This window comes from Chiloscyllium plagiosum, chromosome 14, assembly GCF_004010195.1.
Source record: "Chiloscyllium plagiosum isolate BGI_BamShark_2017 chromosome 14, ASM401019v2, whole genome shotgun sequence".
NCBI classification, from domain to species: Eukaryota; Metazoa; Chordata; class Chondrichthyes; order Orectolobiformes; family Hemiscylliidae; genus Chiloscyllium; species Chiloscyllium plagiosum.
In genome coordinates, this window is record NC_057723.1 from 49262037 (window position 1) to 49287990 (window position 25954).

The 25954-nt window shown below is 39.5% G+C and overlaps 2 protein-coding genes across 6 annotated transcripts in view; one reads left to right on the forward strand and one right to left on the reverse strand.

The window, feature by feature from the left end:
- csnk1a1 (casein kinase 1, alpha 1) overlaps window positions 1–24934 on the reverse strand; it is a 55056-nt gene extending 30122 nt beyond the window's left edge. For 2 of the 3 annotated variants that reach the window (XM_043703775.1, XM_043703774.1), the window contains exons 1-5: window positions 24639–24934; window positions 24393–24499; window positions 16334–16460; window positions 10817–10915; window positions 661–744 (exon numbers count right to left, since the gene is read on the reverse strand). In XM_043703775.1, coding sequence (XP_043559710.1) covers window positions 661–744; window positions 10817–10915; window positions 16334–16460; window positions 24393–24499; window positions 24639–24761 — 540 coding nt within the window. In that variant the 5' untranslated portion in view covers window positions 24762–24934. The remainder of the gene's footprint in view (window positions 1–660; window positions 745–10816; window positions 10916–16333; window positions 16461–24392; window positions 24500–24638) is intronic. The other variant, XM_043703777.1, reaches the window with a different exon arrangement.
- Window positions 24935–25206: 272 nt separating this feature from the next.
- The window catches only part of arhgef37 (Rho guanine nucleotide exchange factor (GEF) 37), a 231892-nt gene continuing 231144 nt past the window's right edge, over window positions 25207–25954 (forward strand). For all 3 annotated transcript variants that reach the window (XM_043703767.1, XM_043703768.1, XM_043703769.1), the window contains exon 1: window positions 25207–25410. The gene's annotated coding sequence lies outside the window, so the exon portion shown is untranslated. The remainder of the gene's footprint in view (window positions 25411–25954) is intronic.

Below are 25954 nucleotides of genomic sequence, written 5' to 3' on the forward strand. Positions count from 1 at the left end.
CAGGCAATATTAAATTAACAATCTTGGGAAGAAAACGCTCAAGTCTCAATAATTCTATTCAATTGTTCATTCTGAATGCCCTTTCACGCTGAAGATGCAACCTGCACTTAAGTTTTATATGCCAGCTTCACTTGTAATTAAAATATCAGAGCTATGGAACATAAAGTCACTATAGTCAGCATGGTGACTAAGTAGTGTAGCACTCACCCAACACCTCCATGGTGGCTGGTCTGAGTCCCAGTCAAGGCCAACACTCCAACCTGCCCCATTTTGCCAGTTCTCACTGTGGGAAGCTAACAAATCCAGACATGAAAAGGTGGACACACCTAACTAGCTGGTTCACAAAGCACCAGTGCCAAAGGGGGTCGAACAAACGTGTTTGTTTTCTCCCAGCCAGAATTCAGTCAGAGGGAGGAAGGCTAAAATAAAATCAGTGCAGATACAAAGAAATATAAAGATTACACATAAATTGTCAAACTTCAGCCCAATCCTAATAGCACACCATAGCCAGAAAATAATTCAGTTAACAGAACAAGAAATTTCCAAGAAAACAAACACGTTTACCATTTAAGTCTGAATAATGCCAACACAGCTAGTGGCGTTAAATCAGATTGGAAAGAATAAATTTAGGGTTGGCTTGAGTAGGAGACAGTTTCAGACCTGATTTAATCCTGAGAAAGCTGGATCGTGAGAAGGACTAACAGTCATGCTTCTTTTCCTCTTCCCCACTGGAGATTCTAAACACTGAACAAATGAAGATTGTGGCAGTGCATGAACATTATTGCTGACATAGAAAGGCCAGCGCAGACAGGCAACACGGAGGCTTTTAAGAAGGGGCAGCCAAATGGCATCCATCTTCCCAACATCAGCTCTATTAATTTTGTGTTCTAAATTAAAACAATAGAAGCACAACCACCACAGTGCTTTTAAAGTAATAGTAAAAGCTGAGCAAAACAATTATGTCCAAAATTAAATAAAACACCCCCATTTTAATCTTAAACTTAATGAATAAGGGAATAAGATTACACAATTGCATCTGCAAAAGGGTGTAGAGACACAGCAAAAGTGGCAGTTAAGGAAAAACACTACCTGTATTAGTATGTTAACTGACATTTGGCAAGCTTAGTCATGTATGTCCTGTGGCTTTAAGACAAGTTATTAATGTACAAGGACACAGGCAGCGCCAGAACAGAAATGATCAAAATCATGCAACATTAAGCCCGCAGGTACTGCTTACGGTTCTGAAGTTTGTGCTATTGTTATGGATTTAGCTATTGAGTTGCATCTCCAACTTCAGAAGGAAAAATTATGAAAATAGATCAATGATCATTTAGTGCCTTGTTATTTAAAACAACATTGTAAAAGCCTACATAGGAGGAAACGTGATCTTTTGGAATTTACAATTTCCAAGGATTAGTGCTAGAAGTGTTCAGGTCACGGTAATATTATAAATGTTATTGAAATGAAAATTTGATCATGTAACGAATATCAAGACCTTCAGTAAGGAAGAGGTAGAAGGCAGTTAGGCAAAATAGTTTGGTCAAATTTTCAGAATGGTTAACATTAGGCAATAGGCATGCTAAATTAGCTTAAGATAAGCATTTCACTCGATTACAGGCACAATTACCCCTCTCAATTAAAATACAGATCTGATGACATTTATAAGTCACACCTACAGAACTCTTTTCTTTAACAATTATTTCACTACAATTCAAGTTATTGATTAGCAATAGCAATATGTCTACAGAATACTTAGACTACAGTGCTTTCTGCTTATTACGTCAACATTTTTAATTTACTTGAGTGCAACAGGTGTAATTTTGTCACCCAGTCCTCTCACATTTTACTAAAAAAAGACAGTGATGACCAAAATTTTTGTTAAGTTGCATTGCTTCCAAAATACGTTGTTCAAATGAGACAAACTTGTCCCTAAGGTACAGCCGCATTCTCAGAACTGGCTAAAATCTAAAATTGTCAGTGCATTCAATGACAATATGTGGGCATGTAAAAAGTTCAAAGTCAATATTGGACGTGTTTACTACTTATAAAGAAAAGTATGCAAACAGCTTTTTCCTAAGTTTCATTGTGCACTTTTCTTCCTTTGCTTCGAAGGGGGGGGGGACCTCAAACTGTTGTACTGCTCCAAAGGCAGTCACTAATAGCAACACTTTAGAAAGGGAAGATGAGGCTATTCACTAGGGGAAGAAGAAAGTACTTCAGCCAAGTCTGATCCCATCGTCACCTATAATGTGTACTTGTAAATATTTATCAAGGGTGAGAACAATCAACCAAAGAGTGCTGAGCCCAACAATTGCGTGCTTTCATGATACCAAACTCAAATTAGCTAATTTAGCACAGTTACCCAGGAACCCAGTTGAGTATGGTTAAACCATTGGCTGCATTTACTGACACCAGCAAATGCGCACTTTAAATGTTGCGCATATATGCAAAGAGTCTATGGGGTACAGCCCAGCAAGACAGCAAGCAACAGGGCAAGAGGGAGATAGGGAAAAGAAAGTCAGTACATAGGAATACAGCAGGGCAGAAGACAGATTGGGAGTGGAGCACATACAGGGGTGGGGTTGGACGGTGGGAGTAAGTACGGGGAAAGGAGGGTGGAAGATTCAGGGTGGGTGGGTAAGGGGGAGAACAGTGCAAAATTAGGACAGAGGGGGACTGGAAAGGCGGCCTCAAGGCACCCGGGCCCATGTTTTGAGCGTCTTCCTCCTCACTTACAATACTTTCCTGACCAGTGAACCTTGTTTTAAAATCACATACACGTCACTGAGCATGCACAGTATGACATTTGCACATGTTACACAAATTCTATGATGTGATATTGTGTTTGGAGCCATTCACGCACATCTTCCAGAATGAATGCATACGCATAGTTTATTGCAGTTGCAGGTGTCAGCAAACACTATCTAAATTAAATGCAGGCTGAGGTAAAGAAAACATTAAGTATGTTTAGTGTGAATGTACTAATTACTAAGTAATAATATTTGTTAGGCGGCTGCTCAAATAATTAGATTTTACAAGACAGACCAAGTCAGGCCATGATTACAGCTCGACCAAGCTATATGTGAACTCATATCTGCAATACATAAAAATAACTAGAAAGGATAGAACGGAAGGCAAGATTTGAAGAAAAAAACCAATTTACAGTAATAAGGGATGCACTGTAATCAATCATGTAGTCCATACTGAATTATGCCAGTTTACTTACAACAGGTACTTATTAATGAAAGCGTGGTCTTTATTAAAGGAAGTCTGTCTGCTGGAGCACAGGGCTATCCTAGGCTGCTGCTCAAGATTTTAGCAATTATACTTACACTATTGCTAACAGGGCAAATTTCAACATCATGCACAGTTATACTAAGAAAACAATCGGAATTGAAATGTTGCATAAATGTAGCCTCTTGCTAAAACAAACATTTGGGTTGAATACCTTGCCAAGCCAAGTAAACAGTGAGCCACACGATTTTGTACCACAAATTTCATTTAATTTTAAGAGATATAAAATGCTGATACAAACTTAGAATATGCAGGCAAGAGTAACAAGGTTTCGATTAAACAGTCCATAGTTAACACATCTTGCTGCCTTGCTCATCCAAGTACAATCCTGCCAGAACAGGTTGCACAGCCACCCAATCCTGGAGTGGCAGATTAATCCCTACAATTTCCAGACAGAACTAGCTTCAGTCAAGCTCTTGGGACACTGAAGAATGTCATCCTACTCCCAAAGTCAGGAAAAATTAAATGCTTCTTCCTTTCAATAAAACTATGCAGAATTACACAAATATCTGAGTCGGAAGATGAATAAAGTCATAAATTAATGGTAGTGGTTCAGCTAGAAATTACTTTTCATTCAAGTAGGGTGCAAAGACCAAAAAAAAGACGAGAAATTCCAGATTAATTCACTGGTTGCAATTAATCTAAAAAAGGAACAGAACTAGTCTCATGAGTATGAAGAGTAAAATGTCAGGTCCCATGTACTTTCCAACAACTTGTTATGGAAAGCGCACAAGGATGTTAGATGTTTTTCAAAGATGTTGCTAACAAAATTGATAAAAGAGAGTCAATGGGCACAGCATACTTAAGATTTTCAGAAGTCACCCACAGGAGGCGGGTGAAAAAAAAGCACATGGGAGAGGTAGCACACTAGCATGATAGTTATCATTATTTTATGCAGAGAATAGGAATAAAATTGGTCATCCTTACATTGGCAGGCTGCGACTAGTGGGCTACCACAAGGATCAGTAATTTGGCCTCACTGCTCACAACATATATCAATAATTTGAAGGCAGGAATCAAAAGTACTCCTTCCAAACTTGCGGATGGTACAAAGTGGGAATGCGTGCGATGAGGACGCTGTAAAGAGGATTCAGGAGGATTTGGATAGGCTGAATGAAAGGGCAAGAACATGGCAGATTAAATAATTTCCCACATTGAAGTTATCCATTTTGGTAGGACAAACAGATGTGAATATTTCTCAAATGTCAAGAGACTGGAAACAAATTAAAAACATGCAAGTACAGCAAGATATTGGGAAGGCTAATGGAATGTTGGCCTTTATTGCTAGAGGATTTCAGTATATGAGAAGTGAAATCTGGCTTCAATTGTACAGGCACATGGGTTAGATTGCACCTGGAGTAGCGTGCGGAAGTTTGGTCCATCTCAGGTAAGATACCATTGTCATAGAAGGAATGCAACAAAGATTCGCCAGATATATTCACAGGATGGCAAGACTATTCCATGAAGGAAAATTAGGAAAACTTGCCCTTTATTCTCTACAGATTTTAAGAATGAGTGATGAACTTAAAAATGAGGCGGGAAAGGCTGCCATTTTGGTTAGAAATAACAAATGTATTTGCTCAGAGGTTTGTAATCTTTTAGAATTTTTACTGCAGAGGACTGGCATATTAGTCTTTGAGAATGTTTAAGATGCAGATTGCCAATCAAATTTCTCAATCTCATACAGGATTATGGCAATGGGGTGAAGAAAAGCAATTTAAGTGTTTAATCAGTCATGATGTATTGGCGAGCAAGTTTGATGGGCTGAATGGCCTACTCCTGCTTCTAAGATGTCAACGTTTGGATTCTTGTCACAGCTTTCACCAGTAACACCAGCCTGCTGACATACTTATTTCACAAGCCATTAACATCTACCGAACTGTACCCTGACTAAGATAACATTTTGTTGATACAGTCTTATGGAATAAATTTTAAATCTTAAAATATTTTTAGTGTCACCTATATGAAGGAGGAAAAAAAAAATCCCATAAGATGTAGAGCAGTGTGCAATAAAGAGCACGGAAGTTCCTTTGGCACACTTAAAGTAACTAATTTTATTGTCTATTTGGGTGGGGTGGGTCATTCCTTTGCAGACAACCTTCCTTTAAAGGTTACAATTAAATAGGCCCGAGTTGGCATTAAAACAGGCAGACTCTGGTAAACTCAAGGGGATAGCAGCACCTATACATTTAAAAAAACGTACTCTGCTGATGTATAACAATGTGACTAATAAAAACAACCTGAGTTTGTTTTTTAAAAGCTGTTTGCCACTCCAAGTTTATCTGTCACTATAAACAGATCAAGTATATCAAATGCAGCATGCATAATGTTGCCAATGCTGCCTGTCTGCTCAAGCTCAAAAATGACAAACTTCAATCAAGCACACAAACATACAAAGCTCAACTTCATTCCTTATGAAATGAAAGTGGAATTAACATCAATTATTCTAGTATCATTATAAATATCTTTCAAGAATGACAAGAATTCACATTTAACTCCTTGAATTTTATCCAAAATAATTTTGCAGTCACGTACCTTCTATCAGGAATAAACACTGAAAACAGTGAGCACAACCAAGATGTGAAATAAATGAACAGATTTCTTATTCTTCCATGTTTATGTAACCAGGTAAGATTATATGGTCGGAGGCTGGATGCTAGATGGTAATATAATAAAACAGATTGGCAAGACATTGCCAACCATATTTATTAATAAACAAACTGGCAAATATCAAGTTAGTAGCCAGGTCTGTAAACTGTCAGATGCTGCAAATGCTAAGGCTTCAATTTCAGTTCATAATTACTTTTTAGTGGAGAAGCTATGAATACCTGTGCTCGTGAGTCTAAAAGGATTTTTTGGGAGTGAGGGGTGAATAGAAGATTCTATTTAATTCAGGTCATGAGAGCTCACAGATAAAAGTTGATGCAGATTGTGTTAAAGCGAACATATTGTAACATTAGAACTACAGAGTCCTTGAGATTTCAGATGAAGATCAGAACAGTATTGCCAGGTCACTAACAAAAGAATGTTAGGGTGGAGAACAAACCAGACAAGTTGTATTGCAGAACCACATTCAGGATACCAGATGCAGTTTTAATTGCTATTTCACAAACAGATGAGTGTATGAAAAGTTTTGATTACTGACGAGATTGCAGATTCTAGATTTGATGGGAGAGAGATTACTCTGGCTCATTATTCAAAGGAGGATTAAATGAAAAGGGTTTAAAATTAGGAAATCATTTGGTAAAGTACACTCAACTAAGTTTTAATGCTATGTACAGAATAGTAACACCAGGAACTACATTTCCAAATTTTACTGCCAAGACAAAGAACTGGGTTCTCTGGAAAGGTGAGATTCTGTTACAGGGATCAGATTATCAACAGATAAATAATAAAAATGTGCTGGATCTCAACAAAGAGCCAAATGCTGGAGACAGCTTTACACAATGGGAAAAGACTTTTACACGATCAATCAAGCACTTATCTACTGAAGTCGTCCAATTTTGCCAGCACTTGGCAGTAGCCTTGTTTGCAAGGGTGTTTCAAATATTAGCTGAAAATGTGTTGCTGGAAAAGCGCAGCAGGTCAAGCAGCATCCAAGGAGCAGGAGAAATGACGTTTCGGGCATGAGCCCTTCTTCAGGAAACGCTCTGATCTCCAGCATCTGCAGTCCTCACTTTCTCCTGTTTCAAACATTAGCCTAAATTCTTAAATGTTGTTATGTTGACTCCCCCCTCTATCCACTTTTTAGGTGGTGAGTTCCACATACCATAATGAAAAATATTCTCTCCAATTCCTTGTAAAACCGCTAGCCCTCATCTTAAATCTGCGCCCTCTGGTTGACCCCGCTAGGGAAAACATTGGGACTATTGATTCCATGCCCCTCAATTTTGTGTACCTTAGCCATCTCCAGCCCAAGCACCATACTGGTTGATCTGCTCTGCACCCAGTGCAGTGCCATCATATCCTCCCTAAAGTGTGGGACCAGAACTGTGCAAAGTATTCCAGCTGTTGCCTAACTTCCATCTTATACATTTCTATCATACTCCCCCTACTCGTGTCTTTAATGCCTTGAATAATAAAGGTCAAATATCACACATCAGGTTACAGTCCAACAGGTTTATTTGAAAACACTAGCTTTTGGCGTGCTGCTGCTGCTGCTTCATCAGGCCTTAGTGAGAGGGGAAAATCTTAGACAATTCATAAAAGAATAGAGGTGCAGATTGATTGATTAACATGCAAATCCCCACTTCTTTCAAGTCACTGCCCTGGTGTCATCAATACAAAGAAGGTGACACCTCCAATCATAAGACCATAAGACATAGCAGCAGAAATTAGGCCAGTAAACCCATATAGTCTGCTCTACTGTTCAATCATGGCAGATATGTTTCTCAACCTCATTCTTCCTGTAACCCTGGATACTCAAGAACCTATCTACCTCATTGTTAATACCCTCCAAGACCTGGCTTCCACAGCCTTCTGTGGCAATGAATTCCATGGATTCACCACCCTGATTAAACAAGTTTCTTCTTATCTCTGGTCTAAAACATCCTCCTTTTACTCTAAGGCAGTGCCCTCGGGACCTAGTCTCTCCTACCAACAGACAGATCTTCCCAGCATCTACTGCCCTGGCTATTCAGTATTCCATATGTTTCCATTAGAAACCTCATCCTTCTAAACTCCATCAAGTATAGACCCAGAGTCAAACAGTCTGCATATGTTGTGGACTATGACAAAACTTGTGTCATAGTTGGGCAAGAAGTCTGCTGAGGCCTTTGGGAATAACATTCTGCATTCTTTATGCATTTGCCCAATGGCATCCTCAAACCAACATGCCAGAGTCTGGTATACATTGTCTGACTGGAAGTCTCACCCCTCTTTATATTGATTACACAAAATTATCTTAGGGCAGTGACTTTAAAGAAATTCTGGTATTTGCATATTAATTGGAACCTACATTCTAACGGATTGAAGATTTAAGAGCCATCTGTTCAATTCGTTCACATGAGATGCATGACCCTTTGACCTTTTTATTATAAATTCTGTACCTAAGGTCTTGCTCTCTCACTAACATCTGACGAAGCAGCAGTGTTCCAAAAGCTAGTGTTTTCAAATAAACCCACTGAATTAAAACCCGGTGTCATCTGATTTTTGATATTGTCCAACTCAGTCCAACACCAGCATGTCCCCGTTTTGAATAATAAAGGTTAGTAACTATATGTGTTCTTAATCAACTTATTCATTTGTCTTAATAAAGACAAAATGCTGGAGAAACTTGGGTCTGGCAGCATCTATGGAGGAAAAAAAAGCTAACATATTTAGTTTGACGAAGTCCCATGTTAACTGTTTCACTTGCCACAGATGTTGCCAGGATTGTTGAGTTTCTCCAGTACTTGCTCTTGTTTTCTCATTTCCAGCATCTGCACTATTTTGTTTTTATCCAGATGTCCTGTTTCTTTAAGATTTTGAAGACATGGACACATATGTCTCTTCTGTACTTCAAAGGGTCTTAATTATGTATGATGTACTCCTCTTGCCTTATTTTCCTCTAAAAATCTGCACTTTTTCCAGATGATATGCCATTTGCTACTGCCCTATCCATCTGATGAGACTGTCCATATTGTCCCGAGTGTAAGGCTTTCTTCCTTGCTATTTACTACATCACCAATTTTCACATTATTGATAAGTCTCTTACACTCAAGGAAATTAATGTATACAAATGTATAATCACCAGCACCGATCCTGGCAGTATGCCATAGGACACAAGCTTCAAATCAAAAAACGATCTCTGACCACCACCCTCTGCCTCTTGATATGAAGTCAATTTTGGATTCAATTTGCCACAATCCACTGGAATCCATGACATCTTGTCTACTTAACCAGTCTAGAATATGATACCTTGTCAACAGCATTAGTGAAGTCCACATGGACTACATCAAATGCACCAACCTCATCTATACATCTTAGTCACTACCACAAAATGCTTCAATTTATTGGATGTCATCTCACCCTGACGAGGCCTTGATGATTATTTATGATTAGAGCTCTTCAAGTACAAAGTAAACATATCCCTCAATCTTTTTCCAAAGGTTTCCCTACCACTGATATTAAATTCACTGGCCTTGAGGTCCCTGGTCCATCCCTACCACCCTTCTTGAATCATGGTACCACATTAACTGTTCTCCTGTCAAATTGGCACTACTCCTGTGCCAAAGATTACTTTACACCTCAAGTTAGGGTGGTTGAAATCTCCAGCCTTGTTTCCCAGAGCAGCCTGTGATACATCTCATCTGGGCCTGGGGATTTAATCAATTTTAAGACCATTGACTTACCTCTCCCTATTCCAATTTTTGGAGTTACCACAGTTCTCCTCGCTAATTTCTATAGCTGCACCATCCTGCTCTATAGTAAGGAAAGATACAAAGTACGCATTTAAAACTTAACCTGTCTCTTATTTTTTCCACACAGTTGGCACATTGGTTATCCTTCTGTCCCTGAACATACTTAAAAATGCCTTTGGGTATTCTCATTTTGTTTGTCACTGTTAGTATCATGTTCCTCTTCACCTTATTTTATAGCCCCTCTCCAATATGCATTGAGTATTCCAGTGATTTTCATAATCCATTCCTGCACATTCCTCAACATCTAGTGTTCTCTGGACTTGCATCTCATCCTTCTCCTTTAGAAGGAATGTTAGCTCCTGCACTCAATTTCCCTCTGATAGACTCCAAGTGTTCCATTGTAGATTTTCCTGCAAGTAATGTTCTCAGTCCACTTTGGCCAAATCTTATCTTACATTAATATCAGTCTGGTTCCAATTTAGGCCTCCTACTTCCAGCCTGCCTTCATCTTTTCTCACGATCTTAAATCTTACTGAGTGATTTATTGAGAAATAAAATTTAGGGTTTCAGAATGTACCAAGGGAATAAACTGATAATTAGAGGTAGACAGACCAATGGTTTGCTTCAAATTATTGCAGTATTCCTTAGATTCAGTCATAATGAAAAATGCATCACAAGACCAATCCAGCTGCAACAACTTACTTTGCAGGTGAGTCAATGCTGCTGTTATAAGAACAGCTTTGAGTTTTTTTTTTGCAGGGGCAAGGTTGGTGGTGTTGGGCAGTGCAGAAAAAGAGCTGTTCATTTATTTTACACACTCCATTGTCTGTTTGTACACAAAGTTTAAACAAAACACCTTAAACTTATCATCCAGTTAATATTAATGCTTTATGCCTTCATTTAACTTGCTAGGAAGAGAAGCAATATTTCATCTTACTTCTAAAGTGCACATCTCTGTCTATTACAACTTTCATGTTTTAAAACAGAAGATGCAAAGTTAAATGGAGCCATAATAAAATTATAGTTCCCAAAATAGGTATCTAAGACAATAAAAATTAACTTCTACATGATTTTTTTGGTAGAGAAATAAAGTCACTGTTCAAACTTTCTGCATTTTTCATTACGTTAGGTTTCTGCTAAATTGTTCCTGATTTATTAAATACTTCAGTGTGAATACCAACCTTATTACAATGACGTCCAATACCCATTAGAAAGTTGTCAGGTTTGATATCTCTGTGAATAAAATTCTTTGTGTGCACATATTCAATTCTGCTGATCATCTGAAAAACAAATGGAGAGAAAACTTGGTTGCTAGAAACAAAAAGTTATATTCATACTACTTTGAGACTCAACTTTACAATACTCAAGTACCAATGTCACATGAAGTGAACTAAAAGCTGAAAAGAAGATGTTATGATCCCAGAAATGACCAAAGGTAAGCAATGATCTGACTGGATCTCAGTATCTTTTAAAATAAAAGTGAGAAATCCCAGATAGTTGTCAAGAAAACATGGTCACAATATTCCAGAGTTGTGAGCAAATATTGAACACTGCTATGCAAAATAATCCAGGATGTATATAATTTATTTCCAACAGCCAGACCTAAACTCAGTTAAATGTGGGCAACAAAAAAACTGTAACCCACAGATCACATGAAATAGCCAATTGCCATCACGATAGATGTCACTGACTTTTCTGCAATCGCTAGGAAATAGTGATATCAAATAAACCTTACAAAGGATCTCAATTAATTTTCTTTCAAGACCTTTAGAACTCTGTTCTACTGTTCTACTTCAGATTAGGAGATTAGCAGACCATTTCCCAATCAGGATTTTGCTGCTCTGGATTCTTGAAAATACACAACATATTTTCATGTACAACTTCAGCATGTACACAGATAGCTAGCTCCAGTCAGGTTGACAAGCATGAGGCTGGAAGAACACAGCAAGTCAGGCAGCAGCAGGATGTGGAGAAGTCAACATTTCAAGTATAACTCTCCCCTATCTCCTGATGCTGCTACCCAGTTTGCTGTGTTCTTCCAGCCTGTCTGTCTACTTTGGATTCTAGTATCTGCAGCTTTTTGTCTCCCAGCTTCAGGAAGATGACACATTAATTCATTTCAGAGCTCTAATCTTGCTCAGCTGCAAAACAAAAAGTACTGCTGGTAGGCTGCCTTCACCCTCATTCACAGTTGCATTAAACAATAAATTTCACCCCAGGTTCTACAGCTCCCTAACCCCAACATCTCATAGCATCTCCTGACTTCATGGAGTTCTAAATGCTTGAAAGCATATTCTTGGGACAGTTTATTTTTCTCTCTGCTCCAAAGTATTTGGGAATGTCAGGTGGCTAGCCCAGTCAAACTATCGCCATCCAACTGACTGAAATGATTATTCAGTAACCCATAATCTGTTCAGTGACTGATTGAAAACTCTAAGAGCCAACCTTATTCCTGAGCTGTATACAATATAACTATTGAATATTTTTTAATCTTCAAATGTAGTAACCACTCAGATCACCCAAATTCTACCATTTTCATAAATTTACTGATTTGCACAGCACAAACTGCATTGAATGAAATGGTTTAACATGAATGCAACAAAATTTTTAAAAACTTCAATCATTCTTCCAATGACAGTGAAAGAATGACAATGGAGGATGGTTTGTCTCCTGCTTTCTACTTCACTTTCCATTTAAAGCCATGCAATCTAAATCACTCAAGTGAAAACTTCAATGTTGAATATTTAAATGTTAACTTTTAAACAACTGTGTTATAAGTTTTGGAACGTTAACTAAGACTGCATTATAGAGTCAGTGTCATTCACATCATGGAAACATTCGTGGCATTGCACACATAAAACAAACAGCCAAGTTTAATATACCTGTATTCTATACAGCAATCACTATTCCAAGTCCACTTCATACTTAAATAGACCCCATGGGAAAAAAAAAATCAATGTCATTGCAGTTTATCAGCATACAAAGACAAAACGGAACTCTGTTGCTCGCCCCAGAAGTTAAAAAGCCACAAAGCCATGGGAATATTCTGGAATTTAAGCGTACACAGAAGTGGTCTTGCAAAAGTTCATTCTCTCCCCCAGAATGTTTTGTCGATGATATATTGAATTTTACAATCCTAATCCAACATAAGGTTATGATCTAAAGCACAGATTTCAGCCTTTATTGCACTGAATGGCAAAGCAAGGAATTATTTCGCCAGGGAAATTAAAACAGATCTTCAGAGTTGATTATTCGCTACTCCAGAGTTCTGTAATTTCAACAGATTACCCTATTTTTGACTACTTTGACATTCTAAAGAGTTGCAGCAAAGAAGGCTGCCATTGGATAATCCTGTCCTTGCCAGCTCTCAAGAGGAACTTACTGAGTCCCACTCCAATTTTCTAGCAATCTGTAAGTGTTCTCCAAATAATTAGCAAAATCCCATTTGACAGCAACAGTTGAATCTACCACTACAGAAACTGTCAGCATATGCATTTCAAATTTTCAATGTTACTAAAAACTTGCCTTAGATCACACCTAGTTATGCTACCAACTTAAAACCACGGCCTCTGTTTTATTTTAAAACTTCATACCAAAGGGAACAGTTTCTCACTATCTAATCGGGCAAAAGCCCTTGTTATTTTGAACAGTTCCATCAAACCATTTCTAAAACTGCACTATGTTACCACAGCACCAATGTCACCAATTTAGGCAAATGAAGTTTCTCAAATACTTTCTCTACTCCCTCAACGTCCTTTCTAAGATGTTCTCAGAAGTGGACACAATACTCCCATAAGAGCAACCAGTGCTCTCGTTTTCTCTTGTTCATTGTCTATACTTCTATTTATAAGCCCAAGCTCCTGAAAGGCTAATTTCCCAACATATCTTGCTATCTTCAAAATTCTGTTGCGCACACACCCAAGAACTCTGCTCTTGTACCATTATTCTAAATATTACCAGTGCAAACTGAAATCGCTTGCTAATGATTAGAGATTGAACAATGCAGATGCATTAACATAGAATCAACAGTGAGTAACTCCTCTCCTTTCAGAGGTACCATAATTCAGAAATCTAACAAGTAAATTCATGGTATTAAGATGGCCATTGGCAGCCAGGAATCAAAGTTACCGCTACGTCCTGTGTATGCACATACATGTATGGTCAAGAATGAATTCAGATTTTAAGTTATATTCACAATTAACTCTGACTATTATTTACACAACTGTCACAACCCATAGCACTTATCTTAGCCTGTCAAAGACTTCCTTTGGGAAGTCTAGATCTTTCAATCACTTGCTTAACTAATTAAATTCAAGGGCAGAGACATTGCTGTCTAAGAAATTACCAAGTCTCAGTACACCATGCTCCTACCATCCTGATAGTAAGAAAAAGTGACAATGATGTTACCTAAGCAATTAGATTTCAAAATATAATTTTCTGAAACAATTACATTTGCACTTTAATGATATAATATTAACTACTACAGGGTATCAGTAACATTAACAGTAACCAGGCTGTAACATCACATTCTAAAGGATTACAGGTGATGTTGCGATGCCTCTTCTCTTTGAAGAAGGCTAATAGCATGCTGGCCTTCATAACAAGAGGAATTGCGTATAGACGCAAAGAGGTGCTTCTGCAGCTGTACAGGGCCCTGATGAGACCACACCTGGAGTACTGTGTGCAGTTCTGGTCTCCAAATTTGAGAAAAGACATTCTGGCTATTGAGGGAGTGCAGCGTAGATTCACGCAGTCAATTCCTGGAATGGCAGGATTACCTTACACTGAAAGACTGAAGCGACTGGGCTTGTATACCCTTGAGTTTCGAAGACTGAGAGGGGATCTGATTGAGACGTATAAGATTATGAAAGGATTGGACACTCTGCAGTAGGAAACATATTTCCACTGATGGGTGAGTGCCGAACCAGAGGACACAGCTTAAAAATACGGGGTAGACCATTTAGGACAGAGCTCAGGAGAAACTTCTTCACCCAGAGAGTGGTGGCTGTGTGGAATGTTCTGCCCCAGAGGGCAGTGGAGGCCCACTCTCTGGATTCATTTAAGAAAGAGTTGGATAGAGCTCTCAAAGATAGTGGAATCAAGGGTTATGGAGATAAGGCAGGAACAGGATACTGATTAGGAATGATCAGCCATGATTATATTGAATGGCGGTGCAGGCTCGAAGGGCTGAATGGCCTACTCCTGCACCTATTGTCTATTGTGAGTTGTACCATCTTCATTAGTGTAGCAGTTGCCTGTGATTTCACAGTGGAGAAAGTGAGGTCTGCAGATGCTGGAGATCAAAGTTGAAACTTTATTGCTGGAACAGCACAGCAGGTCAGGCAGCATCCAGGGAACAGGAGATTCGACGTTTCGGGCACAGGCCCGTGCCCGAAACGTCGAATCTCCTGTTCCCTGGATGCTGCCTGACCTGCTGTGCAGTTCCAACAATAAAGTTTCAACTGTGATTTCACAGTGACAGTCCTGTCACACTAACTCAATGCACAAACATATGGTGCTCAACCTGGTAATAATAGTGCTTAAACATAGCCTACAAACAAAAAAGCAAGATGTAGCTGGTCTCCACTTGCTTTGTAGTAAGTGCAGCTCAATAAGGCCACTTTGGTCTTATAAACATGCTAGTGCTTATGATTTACAACAGTCAAGAAGTACAGCATAAAAACTTCTGTATTTGGTTACTACTCATTTTTCTTCTTGGGATGTGAATGTTACTTTTAAGACAAACATTTACTGCTTACTCCAACCTACTTCAGAAAGTGTCAAATTGCCTTGTGACCTTTTTCAGCCTATGTAGGAAAGCTCAGTGCAACTGGGGAGAAAATTCTAAGATTTTGATCTACAGACAGTGGACAAACAGTGATGCGGTGCCAAATTATGGTGAGAGACATGCAAGACATGATATCATAGTTTGCTGACCTCATCCATCTAGTTGGTAGATGTCATGACTTTAAGTTTTGCAGAGTTCCTGCAACACAACCTATGTATAGCACCTACTGCTGTCACTTGCTGTAACAGTGGATGGTGTGAATATTTAAAGGTGGTGATGGGGTGGTGATTTATCTTGCTAATCACACTCCTGACTCGTATCTTGTAGATGTTGGAAAGACTGAGGGACACAAAGTGAACTATGCGCCACTTTGTCAGCATTGCATTTATGTGGCTCGATCATTTTAGGTTTCTGATAAATTGTACCCCTATTGTGATACATTCAAGGTGTGCACATGCTTTCGATATCTTTCACAAAGCCATGACAGCATGCACATTATTGTTATTATTGTGTAAAGAGAGGCTGTTCAGCCCTTCAATTCTGTACCAAATGCCTGAACAGCTCCCCAGACCTATTCCTCTTACCCTCTACTTACCATGGCTAATTCATTATACCTCTATATCTATGGACCTGGGATGAAATTAGAGCATACAGCAGAAACAGACATGGAGAGAACATGCAAACTCCATACAGATAGTTGCCTGAGGTTAGAACTGAACCCAGGTCCCTGGCTCAGAAACGGAGCAGTGCTAACCACTGAGCCACCACGCTGCCCATGTTTATTGGATATCCAAGTTGGAAATTGCAGCCTCTCGCAACATGACATTCAATTTTAAGCAGCCACACCCATGCACTTACACTGAAAACATTTAAAAATCCAACCAGGATTTAATACAGACTTAATACAGACCTGGTCAGCTAACATCAGAACAGTTTTCATCGTGAACCTGCGAGAACAGAAGTTAAAAAGATCTTCAAGGCTTGGTCCAAGCAAGTCCATAACTAGGACGTTGTAATCCTTCTCTTGTCCATACCACCTATAAGCAAACAATTCACAAATCATTAGCATACATTGATTTTGTGACAGAACGATTATACATGTTGCTTTCAAATCAAAAACAGCCCAGTGGATACAAACAAGAAAACATAAAAAGATTTGGTTAACTTTACTGAAGGCATATTGACATTGGACTAGATCTCAAGGAGAAATTTAGCTAGTCCCATTCATATGCTCTCCATTCTTTTGCTGCACTTGCTTATCCAATTCTCCTTTAAAAGATCGAATCTACTCATGTCACCTGCCATGGAGCTTTTTCCCAGTTTCAAACACTCACTGCAATCGGTCCTCTGCTCTTAACCCTCAGTGAAGGATTTCTCCTAGGCTAAACTGCATAAAACCTCATGACCTTGAGAGCACCACTATCAAATTTCCTCTCATCCTCTCACTCTCTCTCGAGTGAACGAACACTGCTTCTTCAATCCACCTATGTAACCCTCAGCCCAAAATCTAGTTTTTCTGTAGTCAAAAGCTCTCACATAGATATGTAAATGATGCCCAGAATTGAATATTCCAAATCGAGGCTAAACTACATTTTTAAAATTAAGGTTAACAAGTATTTTATCAAATGGCAGAACTGGCCCGAGACAACAAATGGCCATCTCTTAGTCTTTACTTTCTAATTTATTAGTAAACTGATATATAAAAGTAATAATTTAGGTAATAAAGAGGTTAGGGAATGCTGCCACAGAACCAGATTTGCTCTTTATCAAAGATGAAAGAACGCATGCTTTCATACTACTACAATCTGACATTGATAAAAAAAAATGCAATTCTAAAATAAGCTTCTTACAGTACTCCCATAAAAAAACTTGGAAAGGGCCAGTATAATGTTGGGATAGAACAAAGGATTAGAATTTTAATCTGTACAAAGCATATTGGAGTTTCAACAAGCTGACGTTATCTTGAAGAAAACAATGCATTGAGACAATTGTGGGATTACAAAACAAGATCAAGGTATCTGAAATCTTAATTTCTTACATAACTTCCTCTGAAATGATTTTTAAAGCAGAGACAATTCAGCTTAGAGAACCATAACAGTTGAGAGAATTCAAGTAAAATATTTGAAGTCACAATGGCATAGAAATGCAACTGTTCCTATTTTGGGCTTTACTGACAGTAAATTGTAACTGGAGTTGCAGTCTGAATCATTCCTCGTGTACTTCAATTTCAATTCAGTGATAGCTAAAGTTCAGAGATTGGATTCACATTATTGCAGCAAAAATTGGTGTCTTTAAGCAATTCAAAAAAATCACTCTGCAGTGGCTTTTTCTCCAATAAAACCATACATGACTTGCAATCACAAATTTGAGATAAAATGCAATTAGATCTTTATGACAACATTTTCTCACTTCCTGATTCAGTCAGTTGAGCAAGCACAAAGGATGTCCTACAGTTCTTTCACCAGGTGGCACTGCCCCACCTACAAGAAATTAGACTCAAATATTTAGGAGCAACATTCAGCTGCTTTTGGCAACATATCTGGGTGGGACTCAAATCCTGAACAAACCAGCTGTCTAACAGTTGTTAACAATCAGCAAATTCAAAATACTAGGCAAATAATACACAAGTTTCATCTGATTTTACAGTTAAGGATTTTCACTTAGCTGAACAATGTACAAATAAAGTAACGATGTTTCTGCTGACAATTTATGTAATTTACAAATTCTAATTTTAATTCAATTATCCTTACCCAACAGCAGACATTTAAAACATTTCAAATTATGCCTTAAAGTTAAATGCTTCTAGAAGCTTGATGTACAAATTCATTCTCACTCCACACAGCAGTACATGCACCACTGACCTTGGTTAGTGAGCTGAAAATTAATCTTAACACTCCCCTTAACCAGTTAGTCTTGTTGAAGACATATGCTGATCAAAAATGGTCTGAACTGACGGTTAGTTATCAAAAGGACTTCTGTTTGAAGGGCCATTTGGCATAAAATGGAGTTTTATTCCAAGTTTTGCCATCATTGCTTACAGTTCTGACCATAATGCAGTAAGCGTTCATTGATTAATGACTTGCAACTTTTTCTTTCAGGTAAAAAGTCATCAGAACCAGTTAAAAAACAGTAATGGACTAATGCAGAACTAGGTTCTCAATGCATCAAATACTGTTGCCATCTTTTAAATATATTATAGAAATAACAGACTGCATTGCAACTCATTAACAGCTTCACAATGGCCATGAAACCAGAGTGGCATATCTAGTCTAATATCGGACAAATATTGATCTTTAGAACTGAATTGAATTGAGAATTTGAATCTTGCTTGTATGTGATGGTGACCAATGAAGCAAGCTACAAATGTAACAACTAGCAGTTTAGTTATAATTTAAGTTGCTTTACCAAGACAACACTTGCTATGCAGTTTGCATAAAGATATTTGGTTGGCTCAACGAAGCAATGGCAACTGAAGCCTTGCTGAACAGAAGTGCCACAAAAGAGGCTCTCAATTTGAAGAAAGGAGATAGAAAAACAGAAGCTAAAATGTTTTAGAGCAGTCACAGCTGAGATTCCCCCAACCCCACGTGATCTGTTGAGGGAGAGGGATGGGGCAATTACTACTAAGGACAAGATCCACGAGGAACAGCAATCTTCAGTGAATTTCCCCACCTTTCAATACTCAGGACAGAAGCAAATTACATGTAACCCAACATAAACTTAAAATGCGATCTGAAAATTCTGATCATACTTGGATATGACAAATGGATTAGACAATTTGAAGAGAGCAATTTATCAAGTCTGCCACTGCTTCCTACACCAAATTACTTTGCATCAACTCATTAGCTAAGTCAAGACCCTAACCATTTACAGGAAACATTACAAGAATAAACACCCCAACTAAGTAGTTGATACAAAATTCCCAATACATGCAGATGGCAAAAACTCAAGCAAATGTCTCCAAACTTCAAATTACTAAAATGCATTAAGTAGCATGTATTGAGAAAGAATGCTGTTGTGCTGACTCAAATGAAGCAAATGGTACAATACCTTCTTCGCTCCATAAACAGATACTCATCCATATTCTATTCTGTGGCTCCAATCACACGGCAACAGTTTGTTTCACAAATGCGAAATCCAAATATAGCACACGAAAAGCTTCCAGGAAAGGTCTTCAGATCTAATGAACATTGTAACAATTGCCTTACAAATAAAGGCACAAAGACGAGCTTGGCCTGTCCATGGTCCACCATTTAATCAGATCATGGTTAAGCAGCATCTTGACTCCAACGCCCTGCACATTCTTAATCACAATCCCAAACTTCTAAATTTTTAAAAATGAACCAGAATCCATTAGAAGTTATATCAGCATATTTGGAAAACCATCATCTCATCGAAGTCAGCAAGGCTTCGTGAAAGGGAAATTGAACCTGACTAATTTAGAGTTTTGAGAGCAAGTCTCAACCAGAGTAGATAGATGGAATCAGCAATTGTGTTGTAATTGGACTTTCAGCAAGCACCTCACAAAAAGCTAAGTCACAAGATAAGCTCCCATTGTGTTGGAGGTAGTACATGGGTACAATGAAGAACTGGCTACTGGGCACGAGTTGGGAATAAAGGGATCTCAGTTAGACAGGCAATCTGTAAACAGTGGGGTTCCATAGGGATCAGTGCTAGGATCACAAATGTTTACAATTTTATATTAATGACTTGAAGGAAGGAGGAGAAAGTGAGGTCTGCAGATGCTGGAGATCAAAGTTGAAACTTTATTGCTGGATCGTGGCTAGTTGATGTTCGTGGATGCGGATCGTTAGCTGTCTTCTTGTTTGTCCTATATAGTGTTTTGTGCAGTCCTTGCATGGGATTTTGTACACTACGTTAGTTGGAACAGTTGGAAAGGCAAGTTGCAAAGGGTTTATAAAGATGAGAGATATCGATAAGTGAGGGGGTCAAAATGTGAGGCTGTGAACATAATGTAGGAAAATGTGAAGCAGTTCATTTTGCAAGGGAAAGCAGTACTATTTACAGGAGAAAAACTGAAGAAAGCTGCAACAAAAAGGGACTTGGGGGTATTTGTGGGTGAAACAAAGGTAGCACACAGGTGTTGCAGTTAACCAGGAAGGGTAAAGAAACAAAACAAATTTCTGGAAAAGCTCAACAGGGCTGGTAGCATCTGGAGGAGAGGAATCAGAATTAATGTTTCAAGTCAGAAGGAAAAGAATGCTGGCCCTCCAAGAAGTATGGAGGATATGAGTAGGTGAGTCTCAGTGCAACTGCACAAGGTGTTGGTGAGATCAAATCTTGTGGGCAAAGCAGTTTGCTCCCCTTAATCAAAGAAAATCATTATTTCATTGGAGCCGGTTCACATGTGGTCACTAAGATGACCCCTAATAGGAAGGGATTGTCTTATAAGCAAGGCTACACAGGTGGGGTCTCTACTCATTCAGAATAAGACATGATCTCATTGAAACAAAACTCCTTAGGGGCTTGACAGGATAAATGCGGAGAGGATGTTTTTCCTGATGACAAAGCATAGTCGCAGAATGAAAGGGGCACCAATTTAAGACTGAGACAAGACAATTTATTTTCAGAGGATCAGGTGTCTGGAACTCTCTAACACAGACAGCAGTTTAGAACAGGGTCTTTGTGTACATTTAAGACTGCCGAGGATTCTTGATCAGTTGGGCAATCAAGGGTGATAGAGAAAGAGCAAGAAAGTGGATGCCAGCAATATCAGATCAGCTAAGATCCTACTGAATGGTTGAGCAGACTCTCGGTGAAATGGTCTACTCCAGTTCAGACTTATGGTCTTATGATCCAAAAGGCTTCAGGCTGCAGAAAAACAGAATTCTACATTTCTAGAATTTTGAGAATGTTTCCTGGTTTCACTCCAATTGTCTGTCTATCTATACTTTTAAAACAAAATTCCTTTTCAAAGCTTGTGCAAAGATTTGGGCGGCACGGTGGCACAGTGGTTAGCACTGCTGCCTCACAGAGACCCGGGTTCAATTCCCACCTCAGGCGACTGATGTGTGGAGTTTGCACGTTCTCCCCGTGTCTGCGTGGGTTTCCTCCGGGTGCTCCGGTTTCCTCCCACAGTCCAAAGATGTGCAGGTCAGGTGAATTGGCCATGCTAAATTGCCCGTAGTGTTCGGTAAGGGGTAAATGTAGGGGTATGGGTGGGTTTGCGCTTCGGCGGGTCGGTGTGGACTTGTTGGGCCGAAGGGCCTGTTTCCACACTGTAAGTAATCTAATCTAATCTAATTTGTAGCTCGGGTGCTCGTTGTTGTGGTTCTGTTCGCCGAGCAGGGAATTTCTGGTGCAGACATTTCAATCCCTGTCTAGGTGACATCCTCAGTGCTTAGGAGCCTCCTGTGAAGCGCTTCTGTGATCTTTCCTCCGGCATTTGTAGTGGTTTGAATCTGCCGCTTCCGGTTGTCAGTTCCAGCTGTCTGCTGTAGTGATCGATATATAGGGTCACCAGGACAAAGGACCCGATACCCAGCATGAGCAAAACCAATGTAGTGTACAAAATCCCATGCAAGGACTGCACAAAACACTACATAGGACAAACAGGAAGACAGCTAACGATCCTCATCCAAGAACACCAACTAGCCAAGAAACGACACGACCAGCTATCCTTAGTATCCACACACGCAGAGGACAAGCAACATGAGTTCGACTGGATCAACACTACTATTATAGGCCAAGCCAAACAGAGAACAGCCAGGGAATTCCTAGAGGCTTGGCACTCATCCACAGATTCAATCAATAAGCACATTGACCTGGACCCTATATACCGACCACTGCAGCGGACAGCTGGAACTGATAACCGGAAGCGGCAGATTCAAACCACTACAAATGCCGGAGGAAAGATCACGGAAACGCTTCACAGGAGGCTCCCAAGCACTGAGGATGTCACCTAGATAGGGGACGAAACGTCTGCACCAGAAATTCCCAGCTCGGCGAACAGAACAACAACGAAATTCCTTTGCACCAAATTCTGAGTAGATTTTTGAAATCCTCTTTAAAAACTAAGCACAACATAACAACCCAGTTGAATTTCAACCAAACGAAGTATTGCTTCCTCACTCTTCTAAAACCCCCTAGATAAAAGTGAAGATTCTAATTTTTGTTTCTGATTCTCTACTTGTACTCTAGCTCTTAAATTTTCATTTCAAAAATGTTCCTTTGTTTCTCTTCATAGTGAATAACTTATGTTGGCATTGAACACTTCTTGCTGTAGTCCTGCCCACATTGTTTGGTTCACACAACAGAACTGACTGCAATTCTCTCAATTTAGTGGCCTGTTCAACTCTATGATAAAAATTATATTGCTTCAAAGATGCAAATCCAGGCACCACTTCTCAAAACTCAAGCAAAAAATTGTTAATACATTTAGGGATATCCAAAAGCAAAGTACCATGGTTGATGGAAATAGTCAGATCGGAAAGCCTGAGGAGAGTGAAACAGTTAATTTTTCCACAAAGGTCATCAACTTTCTCAACAATGCAGGTATTTTGTATTCAGCAGCACCAGCTCTGCACACTTATTTTGTAGAGAAGACAGACTTGAAGGCTCACAAACATATCTACTGTGCATTCCACCTGAGCTTCTCATTTTTGTTCAATTGCTCAGTTACTGTGTATGAAAAACTAACATTTTAAACAAACAGACCTCTTATTTGGTTTTCTTTCATGTTGACAGCTTGAATAAGAGAGAGTTTGGAACAATTTTTAATTACTATGAGGTGGAAATTATCTTAATTTTTTTTTACTTTAATATTTTTACCACAAAGCTGCCCTTGTAAATTTTAAAGTGGTGTAAATTGGATCAATTATTCTTGCAATTGGGGTAAAGTTTTTAAAAAAAAATGCACTATTTCCTTACTGCCCACCATACTAGCCTGCAGTGTTATGACCTATATTCCTCATTAACATTCAGTGTGAAAACTTTGTCATATAATTGAATTTCTTTACACTTGTTTGATTTAACTCACCATTCAAGTGTTAAGCTACCCCAGTCAAGGTTTCCTCTTTCACCTGCAGTTCTATACATTTAAAATTTTCCCCATTAATTATCCAGAACTACACAGAAACATAAATGCACTTTTTGAATGGAGACACCGAGGTACTTCCTCAGTCTGTAAACTTAAAACAAAAGTCGTCGACTACAAGAGTAGTTCATTTCAAGCTAGCCAACAAAAAGAGGCCTCTTGTCTTGGAAATATGTAATTTAAGTAGATTGTACGCAAGCACCTTGGGAGCCAGAAATAATGAATCACCAGGGATACCACGAAAATACATAAATCTGATATGAAACTTGCTCTTAATCACGTCGATCCGCCATTTTATGACATGTCCGTGCAAAACACAACAAAAGAGCAGCCATTCCACGCAGTCATCCGCACTGTACATGCCAGAACACAAATCAAAGAAAACACCTGGAGAATACATTTCTCAAGAAAACTCGATGCCTGCGGACTGATTTTGAAAAGGCGAAGAGTGTTGACAACCAGAGTGCTTTTTTTGGGGGGCGGGTGGTAAGAGGTATGGGGGAAGAGAGAGAGAGAGAGAGAGAGAGGGGAACTGCAACCGGGTAAAGGAAAGGACACCATAGGTCGGGTAAGATTAGGCCACACACACACACACAAAAGTGATCGCTCGGGACACAGCGAAATCTTTATTTAAAAATAAACATAAGCGAACGCATCGCCCTCAAAATTATCGGCTTCGATTAATGGAGAAAGACTGAAACGAGATTATATAACAGAAGTGGGTGCCTTGTTACTACAAGCTTTTCGCCTGCCTTTTGGCGGAGGGCTGTTGCTGGGTTTTACAAACGGGGGGGGGGGGGGTAGCGGTGAGAGAAAGGAAAGAGAGGGCGGTCCTCTACCGCACAAACACTCAAAAGGGGGCAATTGTTACATAAAACACTCAAAGACAACAAAGTTCATCAATTTAACATACCGGATGTGAGGGATGCCGACTCCTCCCTGTAAGATCTTGTACAGTTTGCTCTCATAGAGAAGCTGAGGATGCCTCGCTTTCTGTGATTCCAATTTCACTGCCACCTCCTAGAAAGGTCAAGGAAGGAAATGGGGGGGGGGGAGAAAAAAACACACACTGGTCAGCGGGTGATCAAACAACGCTGGCCATCACACTGGGGAAAGGGGGGCGAATAGAACGGCTTTACCCCATCACCTTACCACGTACCTCCCCATTGGTAATGTTAATCGCTAGGTAGATATCACCAAACGAGCCGCTGCCGATTTTCCGGACCAGTTTGTATTTTCCACCGACGATAAATTCCGCTTTCGAACCACTGGCGCTGGCCATCCTCTTCGTTTTTTTCCTCTCTCAGCACGACGACAGGCGAAACCCAAACATATAGAAACACCCAAGTTGTATCGCTTTCCCCCCCCACCCCGCCACACTCCTGAATTTTAGCGATCCGTTTCCTTATTCCTTTCCTTCCCCAAGTACCGCCGACTCTCCCTAAAGCTCCATCTTCTCACCGTCAAGTTCTTTCTTCATTGCAAAGCCTTGTGGGGGGGGGGGAGGGGGCATACGTCATCGGCTTTTTTACAATCATCATCCCGTTCTCGCGCTCATCGCCATGGTGATGTGGCCCCACCCTCACACTGGCCCTGACGACGCGATCCCATTGAGCGGGCAGAGTTTGTGACTCATTTTGTTCTGGAGGGGCAAAGAAAGCATTGCTCACCGGGATCTGTAGTTCTCCGCGTCGCGATAGAGCCCGTGCGGTGACTACAATTCCCAGCATGCCGTGTTCTAGCGTGCATGTTCTTCCGGCTTCGCAGCTTTTACAGGTGGCTAATATGGAATGTAGTGATTGTGTTTGGAAGGAGGAGTGACATTATAAGCCGTTAATTCTGCTTGATCTTGCTGATATTTGCATGGTATATGTTAGAGAGGGATCTGGATTGAAGATTAAAGTGGATGGGTAAAACGCTGGAATAGAGAGGTAAGTTGTCTTTTAAAATCGACGTGGTTCAGATTATAACGGAAGATGATAGCTGTTATGCAGAAGTTAGAAGGGAGCAATAGCCATAAAGCAATTTCATGAAGGTGAAAGATGTGCGAACTACAAGGAAATTTAAGGTTGTAGCAACGTTTGAAAAAAATTAAGGATTTCATATTGTGTTTATGTGATTTAGAAACTTGGGCACTAAATAAAGATCTGTGGAACACAGGCTTTTGAAATATTGATGCAATGATGTATGCTAAAAATTCCACATGTAATCCATAAGATAAATGACTTAGTGAAATTGTAAGAGTTAAGAAGTGACATTCAGAAAAAGAAATTCAGTATTTTAGCCATTTGAAGTGATAATTGAGAGATCTCATCTTAAGAGCGAAATGGTGGGTAGCATAAAGAAGGATTGACCAAGTTGTAGTTGGACCTCCGCCCTCAGACCCCACCCCTCCAACCGTAACAAGGACAGAACGCCCCTGGTGCTCACCTTCCACCCTACAATAAAACCTCCGCATAAACCAAATCATCCGCC